The sequence below is a fragment of the Pangasianodon hypophthalmus genome, chromosome 14 (assembly GCF_027358585.1).
Source record: "Pangasianodon hypophthalmus isolate fPanHyp1 chromosome 14, fPanHyp1.pri, whole genome shotgun sequence".
Classification (NCBI taxonomy): domain Eukaryota; kingdom Metazoa; phylum Chordata; class Actinopteri; order Siluriformes; family Pangasiidae; genus Pangasianodon; species Pangasianodon hypophthalmus.
In genome coordinates, this window is record NC_069723.1 from 1,224,108 (window position 1) to 1,246,087 (window position 21,980).

General features: G+C 42.1%; 2 protein-coding genes across 7 annotated transcripts in view; one reads left to right on the forward strand and one right to left on the reverse strand.

Annotated features, from left to right (window-relative positions):
- Nucleotides 1-6,195, reverse strand: part of irs1 (insulin receptor substrate 1) — a 19,682-nt gene extending 13,487 nt beyond the window's left edge. For 2 of the 3 annotated variants that reach the window (XM_053239642.1, XM_026943414.3), the window contains exon 1: nucleotides 2,199-6,194. In XM_053239642.1, coding sequence (XP_053095617.1) covers nucleotides 2,199-5,448 — 3,250 coding nt within the window. In that variant the 5' untranslated portion in view covers nucleotides 5,449-6,194. Of the gene's footprint in view, nucleotides 81-2,198 lie in introns of all 3 variants that reach the window. The other variant, XM_053239641.1, reaches the window with a different exon arrangement.
- Nucleotides 6,196-13,708: 7,513 nt separating this feature from the next.
- On the forward strand, nucleotides 13,709-21,524 carry rhbdd1 (rhomboid domain containing 1). Of its 4 annotated transcripts, XM_034310515.2 has the most exons (9): nucleotides 13,709-13,817; nucleotides 14,119-14,250; nucleotides 16,147-16,299; nucleotides 16,435-16,714; nucleotides 16,808-16,940; nucleotides 17,574-17,662; nucleotides 18,164-18,220; nucleotides 18,908-19,075; nucleotides 20,903-21,524. In XM_034310515.2, the coding sequence occupies exons 3-9, from the start codon at nucleotides 16,147-16,149 to the stop codon at nucleotides 20,998-21,000; spliced, it is 978 nt and encodes a 325-aa protein (XP_034166406.1). In that variant the 5' UTR covers nucleotides 13,709-13,817; nucleotides 14,119-14,250; the 3' UTR covers nucleotides 21,001-21,524. The 4 variants fall into 4 exon arrangements, with proteins under 4 accessions (XP_034166406.1, XP_026799110.2, XP_053095938.1 ...); XM_026943309.3 differs by lacking the exon at nucleotides 13,709-13,817 and having other exon boundaries at nucleotides 13,943-14,250; nucleotides 20,859-21,524; XM_026943308.3 differs by lacking the exons at nucleotides 13,709-13,817; nucleotides 14,119-14,250 and adding an exon at nucleotides 14,267-14,421.
- The last annotated feature ends 456 nt before the right edge of the window (nucleotides 21,525-21,980 follow it).

A 21,980-nucleotide genomic window follows, 5' to 3' on the forward strand; every position in this document is an offset into this window, starting at 1 on the left:
TGAAAAAAAGCGAGCGCTGCGGCGACGGTGTAACCATGGAGACTGGCGCCAAGGGCAACCAGCTGCAGCGTAGTACGCACCTATAATTAAAGCCAAAATATTCAAATACACACATACACACCCCAAAAATAAAGGACAATCATTTGTTTACAGACACACACACACACACACACATCTAAGAAAACTTCAACATTATTCCACAAAAAAAAAAAAATTTAAAATCATGTGCACGTGCAAACGTGTGTGTGTGTGTGTGAGAAAGAGTGTGAGATAGGAAAAATGATACTTGGAAAGGGTGAGATGTTAACTCGTCTCACCCTGATCTGGCCCACTGAAGAACTCTTTCACCTCAGAGAGACAGCGAGAGAGAGAGAGAGAGAGAGAGAGAGAGAGAGAGAGAGAGAGAGAGAGCGAGAGAAAGAGAGAGAGCGCTTGAGCTGCATGAGAAGCACATCGTGTTCAGTGTAGCCGTGTAACAAACACCTCTCAGCTCCTGTCACTGCTGTGGCCTCTCCGAGGCAGGGGGTCCATAAAGGGTTCACACGCACAGAGCTTTCACACACACACACACACACACACACACACACACACACACACACACAACCCACCCACCCACCGAGTTGATCATTAGTTCCTACTACAAAGTGCCAGGATTGTGACTGCATCTGAATTAGTAATCATCCGGCCGCCTGCTTGTTGTTCACACAAGTCATTTCTGTATATAAACAATACAATAACATCCAGAACGCTGTGCGCATTAACTGAAAAAACTCTCTAACCCTTTACCTGTCCCTCAACGTGCTTACGATTATTGTCTGGGTCGAGGAAAAGTCCTCACTGATCAGTGTGTTTGGGAAATACTACACTGTTTTGAATCATGGATTACTAGTAGAGCCAAAGCAACCTTGACTTAAAGGAAAACTTCACCCTGAAACACATTAAATACATTTATATTAGATTCTGGTGCTAATTTGTATGTTTTTTTTTTTTAATTCCAGTGTCAAATTTCGCCGTTTGCTCCAGAATGCAATGCAGATATACGACGCAGTTGCGTGAGTTAAGTCAGAGACTCGGCTCAGCTAGCTAGTGATCTATAAGACGACGAGTGTAACGATGTTGATGATGGTATTAGCATGAAATTTGAAGCTTCGGAAGCTGATCTGTTTGAGCAGAGTGTACGGATGATGAGGTGGACAGACTAAAAGACTAAAGCACTGCTGCATCACTCTTTTTATGTAGAGAGTTCATAGTCAGAAGTCAGAATGAAGTCATTCGAGCAACAAAGTTGGGGGGAAAAAAACACAAGCGCCTCCATGTTGTCCTTTTGTTAGCAGAAATCTAGAAAGCTAACTAATGAGTGATGTAAATACCTCATCAAAACAGTGAACTGTGTCATCAATGTTATGGATTTAACAAGCTAATTTGTCTGGGTGTGTTTTCTAGTTTGGAGGTTGGAAATTCCAGGTGATGAGTTTTATTCACATGCAGCGTTAATCCGGAGGCACTCAAATGGCATTGTGGGTAAGTTAGCCATGAAGCCATGAAAACAGACCAACATGTCGATGAAAGAATTGCAAAACATAAAAAGTCACGTGTTAATTATAAAGATTAACGTGCAACTTGTTCAGGATGGAGTTTTTTTTTTCTCTACTCCTAAGCAAAGATCACACACAGAGCTCACTCTCAGCTCCCTGGCAAGAACTCTGATATTAATCAGCTGCTGTACGAGTACAACTGCGTCAACACTTACTGCTGAGTCACTCACTGACTAAACCGTTCATGCCATTGAGGACCAACTCCAGCACAAAGAAGCACAATATGGACTCGTAAGCTGTCGCAGGATGTAAGCGAATAAGTGCAAGCAGGTCAAGTTCTCCGCACTCCATTCACAAAAATATATATGTATCAGTCTTCATCTGTCCGTCACATCGAGGGCACCTGGGATGTAGCTACACCCCTCCGCCCCTCCACCCCGCTAAAGTCTGAGAAAGGGATTTTCCGCTGAAAGCTCAAACTGCACAAGTGGGAGCTGTTTTATAAACAACATGACATGCACATTCCTTATTGAATGCTGTGACAAGATCTCTCACACTCACTTTTTCCACACAAACATGCACACAGAAAATTCAGTTCCTAACCCTTAAAGTGATTTAAAATCTAAAATCGACAAAGCATCATACACATTAGTTGAGGCTTACCTTCTCTAGAAGTGAGGTTTCCTCTGGCGTCATCTGCTTTCTGAAAGTTTATACTGGCATAAGCGCTCGGTTCCTCCACCGCCCCTGCCGCCCCGAGGTCCACCTGCCGGGTCTGGAAGCTCGAGCTCCAATCCTGAACAAGCGGCTCTCGGTTCTGAGCCAGATCCAGATCGATGTAGTTCAGGCCATTTTGGTTCTGAGGGTCAATGCTGGATGCCGTGCCAGCAGCAGGAGGAGCAGCAGCATTGGAAGCCTCAACAGGCTTTAGCCAAACACTCTCAAATGAAGCAGAGCTGTGGCGTTTGACGTCTTCTGACTGAAAGCCCGTGGCTGTGCTTACGGCCCCTTTGGTTGTTGTGGAGGCAAACGTTTCCGAGCTGTGCCGTCTCCTGCCTTGCGGGTCCACCCGGATCACTTTGGCACCCTGGTTTCTCGCAGGAGTCGGGTTTACCCGGGAGAAGGCACTGAGATCTGTCAAAGGACCAATAAGCACAGACCTCCCTGGGGCTGCACCTAATGTTGAGATGTCATCACTGTGTGACTCGGAGCAGAGCAAGACTTCCGGGTCTTGTAACGAAGTGTTTATAAGCATTCTCTGGGAATCAGGATAGGCGGTAGAGTAAGAGCCCAGCTGCATGCTCATGTAGTCACGCTCACGAATACTTTCACAAGGCAGGTGAGGCGAGGAGGCCAGGTTTTCTGCGGGACTAACAATGGCATAGTCTGGGGAATTAGACGTTGATTTTCTAGATTGTGAGAGCAAGCTCTGTGAACCTAGCTGCATGTTCATGTAGTCTGAAGAAGTCGGATCTGATTGGACATCGGCTCCACTACCAGCGAACACGGGTGAAAACAGTGATGCTAAGCTCGTTGAAAATGCTTTGTCATTAAACTCAATGTTGACATACTCTCCCGGACTTTTGGGCTCACCCGGGAAAGGGCTTTCACGCATTCGTGGAAGAGTGCTAGCTCTGTTAGCATCCAATGATAGCCTTGTTGGACGTGCCAGCCTAGAGTTGACCTCTGACCTTTTGGGCCTGACAGAAGGTTGTTGTGAACTACTCTGACCACCCAAACTGTCACTGCTCGCCGAGGATGAGGAAGAATCAGCGCAAACCAAGCGACCGCTGCCAAGTGACATCCGCAAGGGACTCTGGTCCTGCTTCCCGTTGGCGTGTTTGAAGGAACGGGGTAGAGAGTAGTAGGCGTACGCTGGCCTGGACGGCTCGTCTACGGGGTTGAAGTAGCAGTCCGGTGGGGTGCCGGTGGTTGAGCCGCTAGCAGGAGACATGTTTATATAGTCTCCACATGAGGACACTTTCCCCTCTGTGCTCTCAACGGACAGCGTGGGGTTCATGCCATTGGTCCAGATCTTTCTGTAGTTTGTAGAAACATCTGGTGAACAGCTACCACTCGGTGACATCATCATGTAGCCATTGGAGTCCACTCGCGAGTGCTGCCGTGGATTGATAATCTGCTGTGGGGCCGAAACACTTTTTGGACTCATAGGCATGTAGTCTCCGCTGTTTCCCGTTACCACGGCAGGCGCTACACCTGGTGACATTGGCATGTAGCCGTCGTCCTTGTGACTGGACTCACTGCCACCTTCCGGGGTTGGCATATCCAAGCATTCTTCAGGATACGAATTTGTGGACAAGTTCCGATATATTGATGGTGATGATGATGATGATACAGATCGGCTGCGATTATATGCTGGTGTCATGACTGTGTATTCATCCAGAGACACAGCAGATGACTGTGAAGGTGTTTTTTGGTGGCATGTAGATGGGGGTGACAGGGTGCCAGAAGAATGAGTCCTTTTCCTGAAACATTTCTCCAAGTCTGGCTCGTCCAGCGTTCCTCTGGACTGGCTCCCAGTGCTAGTTAGTGAACCAGACTTGGTCATGCATATGTAGTTATTCAATTCCTCCTCCTTGGCAGGAGGGGTATGTCCAAGTGAGTCAGGGGTCACGCTGCGGAAGGAACTTCGGAAATCGCACGGACTGGATCCGTATTCATCTGAGGAGATGAAGCCTCCATCACTGGGCGACCCTGATATAGAGGCACTGGAGCGTCGGGGGAAAAGACAATCGGAAGTGGACCCGTGTCCACTAGTGCTGCTGGAGGACAGACTTACAGGGCTGATAGCTGATGGGGAGCATCGTGATGATGGTGTGGGGATGGACCTGCTATGGTTTAGCGGTGGATGCAGTCTGGATCTGCCCCTGTGTCTTTGGGACTGTGGCCTAGAGGATCTTTGACTACTGGGGCTCCCATCTACAGACGCTGGCCTAGACATAGTTCCTTCTCCGTCGCTGGATGCTCTTACTCTGAACGAATGGCTGTGTCTGCCTGGGCCGGCTGGAGACGTAGCCGTCACGCTTTCAGCCCTGATGCGCCTTCCCAACCCGACCTGACTCGGAGGAGGGTTGTTGTGATGATGCCTTGTCCTCACTGGCACGGAAATGGGATTGGAGCAGTTGGAAGAAGACTGGCTTTTGCTACGGGGTCGAAACTCTTCACTCATGGCTTTCATTGCCTCTAGGATAGTTTCGTGCATGTTCTGAGCCACGACCGAGTCGTCAACCTGCATCCAAAATTCCCCGGGCCCAGTCACCGCAGACCTCCCGACTTCGATGAAAAAGAAATTCTCAGAGTGACCACACCTTCGGATGTTCATTAGCTGCAAAACGACCGCCGCAGCGTCGGAATTGAGTTTCACAAAACCCAAAGTCTTATTCGTGAGACACAGTCTGTAAACTCCGATTAAGTTTTTGGTCTGTCCAAGTCCCTTTGGTTTCAGTATAACTTGCCATACTTCTTTAAAGGCAGGCCCGGGTGTAGTCTCTCCGTAATTATCATCTCCGATGCCGTTGCTCCTGGCACTTTCGTGGACCTTCCCTCGGTTGTGAAGGTCTACTAGGGCTTGATACCATGCATCCTGCTCCAGCTCGTTGTCTGCTGCGACGGCGAAGTATTCGTCCTTGGTGTAAAGGGCGACGAGGTATTTGTTTTTGGAATCCGCCCTTTTGTTAATATTGAAGCAACTCTCGAGTGGGATTGACCTTTTTGGAGCCCCAGACTTGTGTCTCCATTTTTTCTCATTCTCGTAGTACTCCAACCTGGAAGGTCCAGTATCGCTTGCAGCTCGCAGAACAAAAAACCTTTTGTGCATGCTTTTGGGTTTCCTTAAATAACCCACCTTTCTCACGTCCGAAAAACAAGCTTTCTCTGTAGATGGACTTGCCATTTTATGAGAGGGAGAAAAATATTTTTCCTTTTTTTTTTTTTAGGATTGCATAAATTTCAGAAATTCATAAAAAAAAAATGGGAAATGGGTCATGAAATTAAACTCTCTTTCCATTAAGGGAAAAAAATATTTTAAATTTTTTTTTCAAAAATTAAAAAAAAAAAAAACACCGCGCTCGTGCTGTTTGCTCTTCCAGCAAAGTTATTTATTTATTTTTTTTTTTTTGCTTCCAATGGCTAAGCTAGCTTAGCAGCTCATGCCAAAACAAGCACTCAAAAGACCTCACTAAGGTCCATTCTTTAGCAAAACGGTGTGTTTTTTTAATCTCAGACAAGTTTAAATAACCCATGATTAACTTGATACCTGTGTGAAAGTGCTGGAGAGTTGTTTGCAAGAAGCAGAAGAAGAGAAAGAAGAAAAATAATGATAAGGGGGAGAAAAAAAAAGTCTCTTTTCAGTCCGGAGTTCCGTAATCACTATCAAAACAAGCACCGTCTGCGTCTCCCATTTACTCCACCGGGAGAGCGCGAGACTATCCCGCACGCCGGAGTCACGCATGCACGAATCCAAAGTGCACCCAGTCCCATTCAGCAGCTCGAATATAAATAAATCCAAAACAAACAAAAAAACAAAAACACCAGCAAGCACCACCAGCGCGTGCTCGCAATCCCCGCACCCGCGTCCCCGTCCTGCGCCGAGCAGCAGCACTGAGCACGTGACACGCCAATGCGTGGCCAGATGAAAGCGAGCAGCTCAGCCTACAACACTGTACACCCCAAGCCCCGCCCACTACACCACGACCGCCTCAACCTCGCGCTCTCATTGGACGCCTGGGTTGTCCATCATCCTGAGCTATGAGCGAGGGAAAAAAAAAAAAACAACAACAACTCAAAGTTTGCTGTAGCCGTAGGCGTAGTAAAGGACACTACAGGTTTTGTTCACTTCAATCATTTTTTTAAATAAATCGCATCTATGGTCCATCTTGTCTTAAAGTGTAAAATAATAAAAAATATATCAAAATTAAACAGAAAAAAATATTTATTTCACTGTTTTTGGTCCAGTTGCCACCTTGGCATTATCTGAAACCCCGCCCACTTGGCACAGGTTATACATCCCTGAAGATCTCTCTCTCTCTCTTTCTCTCTCTCACTCTCTTTCTCTCTCTCACTCTGTGTGTGTGTGTGTGTGTGTGTGTGTGTGTGTGTGAGTGAATTTATATCATATAGACGTACCAATTTCCTCTATAAACCTTATAATCCACACTAACTACAATGTAAACACATCAAAACCTACTGTATTTTTAAACACAGTAATAAATGTTTTCTACATTTCCAACTAATAATCTCTCTATATCTTTTTTTTATATATTTATTATGAAATTAGACTCTTGAACTTTTATTTATAGGCACAATAACTCTGATAATGATGGGTTATGATGTCTGACGTCCACGACTTTGCTGTGCTTCACGGACCCCTGGGGGACCCGGCTTGGAGAACCGTAGCTCGTGATGATTCATGAAATTTTACATCATTATTATCTTTCGTACTGAAAAATGGCATAAGATATTTTTATATTTACTAGTGTATATCTTTATTCATTCATTCATTCATCTTCAGTAACCCCTCCTTCACACCTAGGAGGAATTTCACATAGCCAGGCCACATACTGGCATGTTTTTTTTGGACACTGGGAGGAAACCGGAGAACCCACACAGACACGGTGAGAACATGCGCAGAGGCTCCACGCAGATAGTAACCCAAGATCAGGATTGACCTGGAGACCCTGGAGCTGTGACGACGCAATGCTACTCACTGCGCCACCATCCCACCCTCTGGAATTATGTTGTGTGTATTTTTAAAACCGTTTTCCTCAAAATCTTTTTCTTCTATATGCAGAACCTAAAACTTCTAGATGACATGCACTTATGAAATTGTACATCTTCAGGATAATCCAGAAGAATTGTGATTATTGTTGGATTACCATTAGATTTAATTTTTTTTTAAATGGCTTTTTTTTTTTTATAATAGAACCAAATGATTTTTCCATCAAACTATTCTGTAAACACAGTTCACAGTGAAATATATGAATATTTGAATCTTAACAACATTAAAGTAAGATAAAATAAATTTTATTAAGTATGCACGTGTATACATATTTAACTAGACAAAGCCTCATTTGCATAATTAAATCTACGATTTTGATTAATTCTCAATACATATAAGAATATCAGCAAACTGGCAAAAATTGATTGAAATATCTATTGTTTTTTTTCCATTTTACTCTATTCACCTGTTGTGTCTTGCCTTAAACACTCCATAATTAATAATTAATAAAGTCCATGGGTGTGAATCGTAGCATCCTTGCAAGAGTAGTGATCCCTCTCTCTCTTACACAGTCGAGGAAAGAGATTGCAGATGAAATGTTGTGTGAGAATTGTGTGTTGATTTATTTCATACAAACAGAGACTGGTACTAATGAAGTAAACGTGTGCCGCATTGGGCTGCAGTGCAGAATCTCTTACGCCATGTATTTTGTGACAACGCTGCCGCCTACAGTTTTAGGTTTGCAAACAGTGGTGTGATCTGCACCTCTCTGAGCAGCATTGCATTCCTTCTTTCTTTGCTCGAAAGACCCTAAACGGTGAAAAGTGTTTTTAATACCTAAGCCTAAGCCTAACCCTGCTGAATTCTCGATTCTGATTGGTCAGAAGATGTTGACGAATACTTAGAACTGCTAAGTGATAACAGGAAATAACGTGTCTCTCAGACGTTCCACAACATGCAATGTAACTATAAATTGATTTATTAAAAAAAAAAAAAAGAAAGCATAATGTGTTGATCATTTATAAATGAAAAATTGAAATCGTTGACAAATTACTGTGGTGTAAGAGGAATAAAACACTTCAGGATGTGCTGTTTTTAGAAAATAATTAACTTTTTCTGATGGTAATCGTAACTCACAATTTCATCATCATTGATTATTTTCCTATAACAGCACGTCTGCAAGTGTTTTATTTCTTTATAGAGACAGTGCTGAGCTATTATACAGAGTTCTTAACACTGATATTATGAAAACAGTATTAATAGAGTTTTCACTGTATGCCTGTTTCAGTTCTAGATGTTTTCTGTAACTAATAATTCAATAAAATAACAATTACACACAATACAAACAATAGAAGAAATGATTTGTCTTCATTTAAACACAAAAAAGCATTCACTTTTAATGATAGGACTACAGTATTTTCTCTCAGAAATAAACCTTAAACTTATTCATATTATGCAAAGCAAAGCAAAAAAAAAAAAAACAAGACTTCTGTTGTTGTTTCGGACCATGCCCTGTTTCCCTGGTGTATAAACATCAGATTGTACACATGCAATCCATTACCATGGGGCAAAACTACAGAACAGAGACAGAATGCAGTCTTGACTGGAGGCCATTTTGAAAAGCAATCGTATTACATCATCATTATTGTCACCATTATGCCATTATTATAATTGCCATAACTCTCATTTACTTCAAATTGTATTACCAGAGAGAGCGAGAGCGAGAGACATAGTGATAGAGAGCGAGAGAGACAGCCATAGTGATAGACAAACAGAGAAAGAGAGAGACAGTGACAGAGAGAGAGAGAAAGAAAGAGAGAAAGAGAGTGTGAGAGATAGAGACAGACATAGTGATAGAGAGAGAGAGAGAGAGAGAGAGAGATACATAGTGATAGACAGAGAGAGAGAGAGAGAGAGAGAGAGACACACACACAGACATAGTGTGTGTGTGTGTGTGTGTGTGTGAGAGAGAGAGAGAGAGAGAGAGAGAGAGACATAGTGTGTGTGTGTGTGTGTGTGTGTGTGTGAGAGAGAGAGAGAGAGAGAGAGAGAGAGAGATGTGGGGTGGGGGTGGAGAGAGATTACTACATTACATCATAGCACCGGGTTCAGAGAGTACAAACCTCTCTCTCACACACACCTTCTTTCCTCTTGCTTGAACTCTTGCTGGATTTTACATCAGGGATTCTCAAGCTTTTTTATTTTCAGCTAGAGGCCAAAAAAAACCTCCACAACCCCCTCAGTTTAATCAACATAACCCTATATACATAACTATTCAGACATTAGGCTCATTATTTAAATGTCTGCTATAATATACTGCCATATTAACTGGAACCATTGAACATTTTTTGCTGCGTTCGACTTACCTCGGAAGTGGGAGGTCAGAACTCCGTCATTCGCAAAACTGCGTTTCGAGCTACAAAGTGGGGAAAAAACATGAAGTTAGCAAGAATCTAGCTAGCTAATTTGTCATGAGTGATGTATATTCACCTCCTCAAAGCACTGAACTGTACAGTCAGAGATAGAGATTAATATTAATATTAACAGAGATAGAGATTAACATTTGCTTTAGCGCAGTATGTTGACTGCGCTAAAGCAAATACTAGTATATACAGAGTAACACATTTAAAGTTAAGAGGTGCTTGTTTACAGTTGATGCTGTGAGCAGCCATGTTGATTTGATGCAACTCACTGAACTCGGGGTTGAGGAGACCTTCCTGAGTTTCCGAGCAGGAATTCCGAGTTGAAGGGGTGTTTTCTTTGTTGTTTCCTAGTCGGAGGTAGGAGTTATGAGTTTTAGTCAAATGCAGCATTTATTCCCGAAGTCTAATGGGAGTTATTTTACAAAGAAAATTGTATAAATTGTAAGAAATTATTGTATAAATGTATAGTTCATATGGTGAAGTCTTCTGTAAAGAAGACATTGATGGAAGGAGACTCCAGTGTTATTAATTTCATGACAGAAAAAAAAGAAAGGCTGGTGAGAGACAATGTGCACGAAAACAGGAGCTAACTTGTCTCAGGGACGTTCCACGACATTAAACATAACTATAAACCGATAAAAGTATGACGTGTTGCTCATTAATAAATAATAAATTGTAACTCTTGTCAAATTGCTGTAGTATAAAAGCAATAAAACACTTTGAGATGTGTTGTTTTGGGAAAATATTCCACTACATTGTGTTTTATTCCTTACTTAATTCTAGTGACATGATAATGAGGCTAATAACTAGAAGAAATCAATAAAAATATATAAGAGATTTGATAATTGCTGTAACTAAATAAAAATTAAAAAAAAAAAAATAAAAATACTGACCCATGGGCTAAGTTGCGTTTGGGAGCCCCTTCATTTAAACACACATACAAACACACACACACACACACACACACACACACAACATGCTCATTCCTGCAGCAACTGCACTGCTGCTGGCCCCATGGTTGCTATGGCAACGCAGCACAACACAGACACTGCCTGGTCTGCTTACATCATTTGCACCGTATAATACTCATGCCGTTTACTCCCTAAGCACCTTTTAATCTCTTATAACATTTACCAAAATTCCTTTCCCAGCTCCCTTATTTACCTCTCTAAAACACGTTCACGTTTAGATACTGTTGGATAAGAGTGTTTTCAGAATGTTGTCATAGATTATTGCATTTACATTTATTCATTCATACTTGTACACGAAGCAGTGGGTCAAACTACAAGCGATAGTCCTGTTGAAGAAGAACACTTACCTGCAGTGAGGGTTTAGCTGATCTTCAGTAACCCGCTTTATCCTGGTCAGGGTCACTGCAGATCCAGGAATACACCCTGGATGGGACGGCAAAACCATTGCATGGAACCTTGCACACACACATACACGCACACACACACACACACACACACACACACACACACACACCTAGGGACAATTTAGACTAGCCAATCCATCTCCATGCATGTTTCTTAGAGGAGGGAGGAAACCAGAGAACATGGAGGAAAGCCACATGGGGAGAACATATACAGAAACACCACACAGATCGTAACCCGAGCTCAGGATTGCTCACTGAGAGAGAGAGAGAGAGAGAGAGAGAGAGAGAGAGAGAAGAATTCAGAAAGTAACTGCAGTGTACTTCATTATTGATAGTGGCTATAATAAAAGTTCAAACAAGACGTTTCAGACAAAAGTCCTTCATCAGCCGTGCAAGCAATGTGCTCCTGAGGCTTTGGTGAAACCCATCGTTGATGTAATAATCATTCTCAAGACACGATCTTCATTCCAAAGTTTTGAGGGTCTAGATGAGCTCCTTCTCCTTCTACATCCTACATCTCCACACTCCTCACTTCACTGGTCCCATAACAACAGCGAGCGATGCAAACCAGAATGTTATGTTGTGATGAATGTTATGTCCATCGCTATTGAAGTATCTCACCATTGGTAAGGAGAAAGCCAGTTTCCTCTTGGTTTCTCCGGCTCTTGCAGGTGGTGCACGAGAAGTGTTGAGTGACAAAAAAACATCCTTTAGAGCCTGTGATTGTAGTGACAATGTTAATAAATTAACATGTAGGACAGAAGCATCATAGGTACTGATCATTTAAATCACTCCTGACGAGCTATATGTCCATGATGTTTTGATATGACTGAGGGTTCCTTAAATAAGGAAAGCAGTCTCTGGGTCATCCTGTAGGATGGATAGATAGATAGATAGATAGATAGATAGATAGATAGATAGGCAAACAAATTAAAAGAAGATGACAGTATAAGAGAGTCAAGTCAAATCAAGAGTGGTTTATTTGTCATCTTCACAGGTACACTGGTTATACACACAGGTACGCTGGCATTGTGATGAGACTCAGATTCAGATATTGACAGTACAAACACTTATTAGACATGAACACACACATATTTGGACATGAGTGGTTGAGATGATGCTGTAATGTAATAAGGTACATGAAACAGTGGCGTAGAATGGCAATGTAAAAGTGACACGTGCCATTAAATAAGGCAGAACAGTAAATCTGAACAGTAAATATCTAAGTGTCTGTAATAAAGAGTCGCAGTGCTAGATGAAGGACTACTGGCTGTTAAGCAGTCTGGTGGCTTGGAGATAAAAACTGTTCTTCAGTCTGGTTATCTGTGATTAGATGCAATGGAAGCGTCTGTTCTTCTCACCAGTCTCTGAAGAGCTTTGTGGACAGAGGAAGAGCAGCTGCCGTACCAAACAGAGATGCAGCCGGTCTGAATGCTCTCTCTATGGTGCAGCGGTAGAAGTTTGACATGATGTCAGAGGAAATGCCAAACCTCTTAAACTTCCACAGAAAGAAGAGATGCTGACGAGCTTCTCTCACTACTGTGTCTGTGTGGAGGCTCCAGGAGAGATCCTCAGAGATGTGGACACCAAGGAACTTGTAGCTCTTAACTCTCTCTCCACCTCCATCCCACTGATGTAGACAGGAGCGTGAGCCCATCTCTGTGACTTCCTGTAGTCCACAATCATCTCCTCAGCGAATGTTGTCATCACACCATGCTGAAAGTGCTCAGACCTCCTCTCTGTAGAACGTCTCGTCACTGTTGATCATGAGTCCAGGATGGTTGTATCATGAGCAAAGTTGAAGATGATGTTGGAGCTGTGCTTAGCAGATCAGTAGAGGTCTGCTCCCGAAAAACTCACAGGTTTCGGGTTAATTTTTCATCAATAGCTTCGGGTAAGGGTCAAGTTTGGGTTGGAAACTAAATAAGAAATATATATTTTAAATATTAATTTATATAACTATATTTAACACAACTTGTGCGCATGTGCTCCCGCTCCTGAACACGCGCTTTCTGTCACAACACGGCAGACAGCACACACACCTCGTGAGTGAATTTAGCTAGTTAGCAAGCTGTGCCCAATGTGTGAGATAAAGCAAAAATGTATTCAGGGAGAACTTATTAAAGTGGCAGATGATGCAGGGAAAGCTGCACTGTGGAAGAAGTATGACCTTGTTACAACTAATAAAGAGCTCAGCTGTTCTACATTTCATTCCTCTAAAGACTGCTAATCTTTCTTACATATAGTCTAAGAGATTTTATTTTATTCTGTTTTTATTATGTATCATTGTTGCACTGTGGGACGAGGCACTAAGGAAAAACATTTCACTATGTTACATCACATGTATGTAATATGTAGGTGACAAATAAAGAACCTTGAACCTTGAACGTTGAACATTATGTGCAGTGTAAGGCTTGTAAAGCTGTTTTGTTGTTGTTGTTTGCTTGTTTTTTTAATGCGAAGCAAAGTTTCATAACTAGTACATTTTCTCTTTCGCTCTTGTGTGCCTTGATGAAACCTTGTTTGGTTGCATGTCTGGCATGCAATCCTGAAATACAGGATATTGCAAAAAATATTCATCGTCAGAAACCGATTTCAGGTTCGGGTCGGTTTCAGTCTTAAAATTTAGCAGTACCAGTAGGGTCAGGTTCGGGTCGGGTCGGGTCGGACCTCTACAGAGCAGTCGTAAGTGACCAGGGGGTACAAGAAGGGCCTGAACACACACCCCTGTGGGACATCAGTGCTAAGTGTGTGCCTAATTTTTTAATATTACTACTTAATATTTCATATATTTTCATATATATTCAATATATTCTGCTCATAAAATTCATTTCAGATGTGACTGTTAGGAGTACTAACTACAGAAGTCCTCCTAGAGACAATAAAATATTGTTTGTTTTTTTTGTCCAGAAAGCACTGAGGCACTGTTTTGTAAAGTCATGCTAAGCTAAGCTAAGCTAAGTTAAGTTACGCTAAGCTGCGCGAGCCACCATTTCGCTTTGTTTACTTCCGGTATGGCGCTGATGAAATGATATGAAACCTCGCCAGGGTAAAAGGACGTGTGTAGCAGAAGTGAAACGCATTTCGAGTGAAATAAGCAGGAGTCAGGAGCTGGAAGGAGCCACAGCAGACTGCTTTAAACTCTGTGCGACACTGAGAGGAGTTTCAGCCTGACACACGGTAAGCTACTGCTACTGCTACAGGAAACCGGAAACCGGAACTACTTTCCGAAAGTTTTTCAGTCTGACACTATTTTCATTCGAGACAGTTTAAAGCTTGTGTGACAAATATTTATTTCCTTAAACTATCACTCTTTAGTGCCTTCTCTGTAACACAGCCGTGACAGCTCAGGTACAGTTACTGTCATATTCATTAATACTTCATATGATTAAAGGAAAAACTCTACCGAGAAACACATGCAATAGATTTACATGGAAATATTTCTGATTTGTTTACTAGTTTAATGATTGTGGTGATATTTTGACGTGGTGACGCTTTTTTTTATTATACGTGTGTTCTATGTGCCGTGCTGACGTCACATGGCGACACTGTTTTCGCTTTAAATAAGGAGAAAACACTTGAATTGATTTTCAGCAGCATACAAGATTTGTTTTATAATAACATTCTGAGATGACTTTTCAGTTTCAGTGTCTTTCATTGACTAATTGTTGGTCTAATATCACTTTCTGTGTTACCCATAATGCATTCTGACTTCATCTGTGCCTAAGAGAGCGTTGCGGCAGATGTGGCAGATGCAGCAGATGTGGCAGATGCAGCAGATGTGGCAGATGCGGCGGCGCTTTAGTCCGGCCCGTTTTCTCGTTTCCTCGTCTGTACACTCTGCTCAAATAGATCAGCACCCAAAGCTTCAACGTTCACGCTTAATACCACAAGCGTCACTCAGAGACAGATCGCTAACTAGCCGAGCCGAGTTTCTGCCATAACTCTACCCTGGATTTCTCATTAATGTGACATTGAACGTCGCTGGAAAAGAGTGACTGAGAAAAGTGAAAGGTGTTTCAAAATGAAAAATAAGTAAAAACATGTTATTGAGAATCAGTTGGTTTGTTAAAGGAGGAGTAACCAAATAATCATATTTTATATTCAGTATTGTAATATTGTGACTTTGTTGTGATTATTATTTTGTATCTGTGAAAAAAAATGTGCATTTTTGCTTGGATATTGTGGGGGAATTGGAGAATCTGTGTCTGAATGCTCCTCGTTTGTGCTTGTATTGGGATGATTCTTGTGTGTGTGTGTGTGTGTGTGTGTGTGGGACCCTCATTTACTCTCAGGGCATTCTGTGGTTTGAGCATTGCTCAGTCAGGGCATTCTTAACATTCTCAAACCCTCACAGTAAGCTGGGTGTGTTTTCATCTCTGTTCTGCGTTGTTTCCGCTGCCCTTTTGCCCTGGATGTCAGTGTTGTGCCTGCATTGCATGTGTTTATGTGTGTGTGTGTGTGTGTGTGTGTGTGTGTGACCTCTGTAGGAGTTTGGGATGATGCTTGGTATGTGCCAGACACAGAAAAAATCCTGTGGATAGAAAAAAAAAAAAAAAAAAAACAAAAGCTGGCAGAAATTCGAAGCTTCTTTGTGTGTGTGTGTGTGTGTGTGTGTGTGTGTGTTAATTAGAGAAAGACACATACTTTTTTATCAATTTATAGTTACTTTTTATGTCGTGGAATGTCTGAAAAGCAAGCTAGTTCCTGTTATCACTTGCATTGTAACAGATATACTACATCAGAGCAATCGTGCTTTCTCCAGCCTCGATTTTTTTCTCTATCTCTCTCTTGCAGTTAATAATAACAATAAAAAAAAACCCACAGATTGTCATGCTACAGAGAAACCAGAAACTCGTCTGTCCTGAAGACTTTCCCATGACGCGGAAAGTTACTGACACTGGAGACTCCTTCCAAAAATGCCAAATAAATATCTTAGAGAAAACGTCACAGCCATACACGCTGCTAGAAGATGAATCAGCGCCTTCTGACCAATCAGAATGCGCTGTGGTGTAATAACGCAGAGTACATTTGTGTGTGTGTGTGTGTGTGTGTGTGTGTGTGTGTGTGTTTCAGATGCGTACCAGACAGCGAGGATTTAATCTTGGCCTGCTCTTGCTGGCGTCTCAGGTGTTCCAGATCGGCACGGACAACATCCCTCCTGCTACACTAGTGACGCTCGGCCTTAATGTCTACCTCTTCCTGTTTCCTGTCAAGCCCCTCTTACAGGTAGTGCATAAGATATAGAGCTAAGATTAGACAGAATAGTGTGAGAGAAGAGAATAAAGTGCACTGATTACACCTTACTTCCATTTGCAGATAGTTTTTTGAGACATGACATGACGTGTGTGTGTGTGTGTTCAGACGTGTGTGAGCGTACAGTATGCATACTGGGATGGAGACTGGCATCGTCTCCTGTTCTCTCCTCTTCACCACGTCGATGATTGGCACCTCTACTTCAACATGGTCTCCTTCCTCTGGAAAGGCATCAACCTGGAGCGCAGGCTCGGCACCGCCTGGTTCACCTACCTCCTGTCCGTCTTCTCTCTGCTTACCGGATTGGTCTATCTGCTCCTGGAGGCGGGGCTAACGGAGCTCATGGACGATTCCTCCTTCAGCATGCAGTGCGCCGTAGGGTTTTCGGGTCAGTACTTGTGTCTACTTGTTCAATTTAAACTTAATGTTAAGATTTGAGATATTTGTAGGAAATCTACTGGCTGTTTATCGTCTGTCGTAGGAGTTCTCTTCGGGCTGAAAGTTGTGAACAATTATTATAACCCGGGCGGGGTCAAATACATCATGGGGTTTCCTGTAGCCAAACGCTATGCCTGCTGGGTGGAGCTAATCCTCATTCACATCCTGAACCCAGGGTAAGACACACACACACACACACACACAAACACACACACACACACAGTGTGTTCCTTCCTGGGGTATAAACATGAGGTTGCGTACATGTATAATGCTGTGGTCATCCACTAACTATGTAAATCCAGAAAGTTTTAGGAAAAGAGTCCACACCCGACGTGAAGCAGAGTCATTGTTACGTCTCAGACGTTGATTATTTTCCTATAACAGCACAGCCCTTCATATTCTATTCCTTTTATACCACAGTGATTTGCCAATGATTATGGTTTAATGTTGAGGAATGTCCATGAAACAAGTTAGCTCATGTTATCTCTAAGGGTTGTAGTCATTCCCTCACCTCATCAGCGTGTGTGTGTGTGTGTGTGTGTGTGTGAGAGAGAGAGAGAGAGAGAGAGAGAGAGAGAGACCCTGTGTTTGTGTGTGTGTTTGTAATTATAACCTTCCAGACCTTTGTTCAGTGAGAACATTTTGTGTGGGAGTGTTTCTGTGTGTCTCAATGTATAATTACACCATATCACTGTGAAGCATGTGAGGGTCAGTGCACATGCAGGTAGCAACTTGTACACACACACACACACACACACACACACACACTCATACACTCATACACTCTCTCTTTCTGTCTCTCTCTGCAGGACGTCGTTTGTTGGGCACCTGTCTGGTATTTTGGTGGGGCTTCTCTACACTACTGGTCCCCTCAGAACACTTATGAAAATGTGTGCAGGTGAGACTGTGTGTGTGTGAGTGTGAGTGTGTGTGTGAGTGTGTGTGTGAGTGTGTGTGTGAGTGTGTGTGTGAGTGTGTGTGTGAGTGTGTGTGTGTGTGTGTGTGAGTGTGTGTGTGAGTGTGTGGGTGTTGTGCCCTCCACAATCTTTGCCACATTTCATAAATATCAGCTGTATAAACATAATTGTATAAACATTACACACTGTAATAATAATTGAACCTTTCCACTCAGACAATACGAGAAAGTGTTCATCTTTGCTCTCCACTGTTCACACTTTTACATCGTCATGTTTAACTTGTCACAGCAACGATGACGCAGTGACCCCGCCCCCTAGCTCCTGACATTTCCAGATTGTTGTTTTCTGGCCCCAGAATGGAACCGTTGTCGCAGGCCAACATCAGCACCCACATCATGTGAATGGAAAAGCCACCATAGTAACTCGGTCTCAAAACACATTTTATTTACAAACCCGTAAACAAATCTGCTTTGGTCCCACAGGTTTTGTAAGTGGTAATGGAAACTATGGCAGGCCTCGCACGTACTATAACTCGTCAGGTAAGAACTTGAGCCCTAATAAATTTGCTTTTGATATGAACTCTTAATAATTCTACTCAGTCATGAATGGCACTGTATAGTATGATATAACATACTACAGTACGGTATTTAGTAGTGATAAACTTTAATCATCTCGGTCAGCAGATTACAGACCTGCTAACTTTTATGCATTTTGTGTATAAGCTGTGCATTTTAGTGTAGGACTTATCACTCTGGTATGAGTTACGGCTCCAAAATTCACCAAAAGAGGAGTCCGTCCCCCACAAAAACATCAGATGAGCCAATCAGCATATGAAAATGGATATATATGATTGACAATTGCATCTGATATTAGCTGACCCCCTGGAAACCCCGCCCCATCTTAGATTAGTCATTTTTGGTTTTGTCTCGAATCAACTTCTTGCTTGAAAGATGGACTGATGCACCAGTCAGCAGAATAACAGTGAAAGTTGAAGCTTTTCACAGTTTCTGTGAAACACATTAGACAAGCGATTTGTAAAAGCACTGTGTTAATTGTACTGTTATGTTTCTTTTTTTTTTTTTTTTTAACTGGTTACTTCAGTTGTCCTTCATTTTAACACCCTCTGATCCTTTGGAAGCACTACGTGTCATTTCTCTTTAAGGTTGTCAGGTTTAAGTGTTCCATACTCCAGACCAGGATGTATTCTTGGATGTCATTTTGTGCAGGTTACAGTGGATATGGAATGCCCTACACGCCAAACAGCTCTCCCTACGACAGGCAGGGTCTCTATAACAGAGTCGATCCATCGGCACCCCCTCAGCACCCTTATACGGCTGGTCTTTCGGAGAGGGAGCAGTTCGAGGCAGCCATTAGGGCCAGCCTGCAAGACCAAGGTGAGAGGTTTTATAGGTTTAATTAATTTGCTTAATTAATTTCATTTGGTTTCATTCAAGATGATTGTAGCCAAACAAGTTTACCTAAGTTTATCTAGCTGAATGGATCACCAGTTGTTAATCAGATTATAAGGCATGAGGGATATATGAGGGCTACACTGGTTAAAAAAGGCACTAGATTGCTATTTCAGATACAGTGGCTTTCAAAAGTATTCAACCCCCTTAAAAGTCATCACTTTTGACAGACATTTGTATTACAAATGACACTTACACAGATTGTTCCAGCAGTATTTTATACCAAGCCAATATGCTCTTTCAAAGTCAAAATTTGTGTCAAAATTAAAAAGCAGATGACTGGAAATGCTGCTTGCATAAGTATTTGACCCCATCAGACTAATACCTGTGGCTGCAATAACAGCTTTAAGTCTGTTGAGGTAAGTTCCTACCAGCTTTGGAACTGATTTTCACCCATTTATCCTGGCAGATTTGCTCCAGGTTCTTCAGGTTGTTTGGATGATGTTTGTTGTCTGCAGTTCTCAAACAGTGCCACAGATTCTCAATAGGATTCAGATCTGGACTTTGACGTGGCCACTGTAGAACATTCCTCTTTTTGTTTTTAAGTTTCTCCCAGACTGAAGCAGGTTCTCTTGTAATATCCCCCTGTATTTTGCTTCATCCATTCACCCTTCAGTTTTAAAGGAGTTGCCTTGCCACCTTCAGTTATCTCCATGCATCTGCCATTGTGAGTTCTGAAACCCCATTTCATGGATATTGTGTGTTGGTATAATATGGTTTGTTTACGAATGACTCTTTTAGTCTGTCACTAAGGGGGATGAATTAGCATTCACATTTGCCATGCAGTTCAGTGAGGGTTAGTTCGGTCCAAACTGAACATTTTCAGCAGTTCGGTGTGAGTAGTAGTGTTAGGCTGGTTGATCAGGCCACACATTTGGCCAAACTGCGCAACTGAACAAATCCTTTAACTGAACAGACTCAAGAATATGCACATTAGCTATATCAGAGAAGGGACTGAGAAGTTCCTGTTTCAGAGACAACGATCTAATGCCTCCTGGGCGCTTGTGCCAAAGACCTGTCCAGCTACTAGTGGCAGGTGGCACAGCTTGTTTTTCTAGACTTGCAACAGTATTAGAGCCAGCCAACTTGCCTTCTCACTTGCATTAAATAATCTTGGTAATCCAGCACACATCACTGCTATGTCTCCCACTGCTTGGAGTAACCTGTAGGATGTCTGTATCCATTGCACCTGGAGTTAAGGGCATTGTCTCATTAAAGGCCAGGAGCAACCGTTAGAGGTACAACCCACATTTGCCAAAGCCTCAAACGATTTGCGAGCCATATTCAGTTTCGTGCTTGACAGATTTACGCACCAGGCTTCGTCAGCCAGTAGTAATACCATTGGTGTCTGCGTCTATGGTATCTGCATAAATCTCAACATTAAAGCTCCTGCATTTTCCCTCGCACTTAAGTGCCCTTTTGAGAGGGCATAAGGACACTTTTACTAAAGTTACTACCTTGTGGTAGAACCCAGTCACTTGCTCGGCTGACTACCACGAAATGGGTTAGGCATTTGATCAGAGACCAGTGAAAAGATTAAAGCAGATTTTTTAAAAAAAAAGATTAAAATAAAATAATTAATTTTTAGATCATTATAGTGTTTTGGTAGTTGTATTGCCAAAATTTTGAAATGTGACCTTCAAATAATGCTTGTCCAAAAACAGGAGCGGTTGTTAGAACATAAGTTTGTGTATTCTGCCACCTACAGGCCGTATGGAAGACTGACCAAGTGTGTAAATGTGTGTCCTGCAGGACGGCGTGCCCACCGCAGACCACTGTATGGGTTCAATGCCAACTTGCCCAACTTGGAGGAAATACGTCAGCGCCGACTTCAGAGGTTTGACAGTTAAAATAAATAAGTGAAAACCTTTTAAAGCTTTTAACCTTTAAAGATAAATGTTTACAGCAACCTTTCAGAAGGACAGGAGGGTTCTCTCAGGATCGCTAATGTTTCACTGATAGATGCTAAAAATTCTGTTTACAGTATCAGAGTATGTAACAATATTCTTACAATGCAATGTATTACTTACTTTTCTTTATGCCGTGTCACATATCACTTTCACTTGCACTTTCGGACTAGTAAGACTTTATAATTGAAAATCCTTTAAAGATGTTTCTGTCTAGAAACCTGGCCTTTATTCACCTATGCTATGAAGTTAAGTGGCTTTTATAAGTTTTGTTTATATGCACTCATATAAGCCATTGTAAATGATTGTAGATAAACATTATGTTTATCTCTTGTGAGTCTTAATACTTTGCACTATGAAGTGTAAGATATCTCCAAAGTCTTGGCTAAACTGTTTTGCTGGCTGTCTTCTTTCTCAATGAAAGTTTATTTTTGTAAATAAATCCTACATTTTGAGATGTACCTTAACCTGACTAATGTCCTTTTTTTCACATATTTATTTCTCAATTAGTCTCTGAGCCAAAGCTGTAACTGTTTTGAAAGTGGTCTCCTTGAAGCATGGGAGCATTTAGTTTTTTCTGCCAATACTTTGATTTCTCTACATTTATTTTTAAAATATATAACCTAATAAAAATACATTAATTAGACATTACTCAACAAACCGAGCTAAGTGAATGAATCAGCGATTATTTTCACACTAATGCTAGCATGAACAGAGATCACTGGAGTGAAGGGACGATGATGAGGCTTGTGTTTAAATGCAAGCAAGTGACTTTTGCGTCAGGTGATGAGACAAGAGGCTGATGTGGATGATGCTGATAAACAAAGTGAGATAATCCAAACAACAGAGCATAGGACACACATGCAGAGAATTAAGGTCCTGGCCCTTCACCCCAGAGTCAATACTTGGTAGAGGCACCTTTA

Excerpts from the sequence above, each read along its gene's own strand:
- rhbdd1 (XM_034310515.2), top strand. The coding sequence starts at position 16,147 with ATGCGTACCAGACAGCGAGGATTTAATCTTGGCCTGCTCTTGCTGGCG. Across the intron at positions 16,715-16,807 it reads GTGCGCCGTAGGGTTTTCGG|GAGTTCTCTTCGGGCTGAAA; the intron begins GTCAGTACTTGT and ends CGTCTGTCGTAG. Across the intron at positions 16,941-17,573 it reads ATTCACATCCTGAACCCAGG|GACGTCGTTTGTTGGGCACC; the intron begins GTAAGACACACA and ends CTCTCTCTGCAG.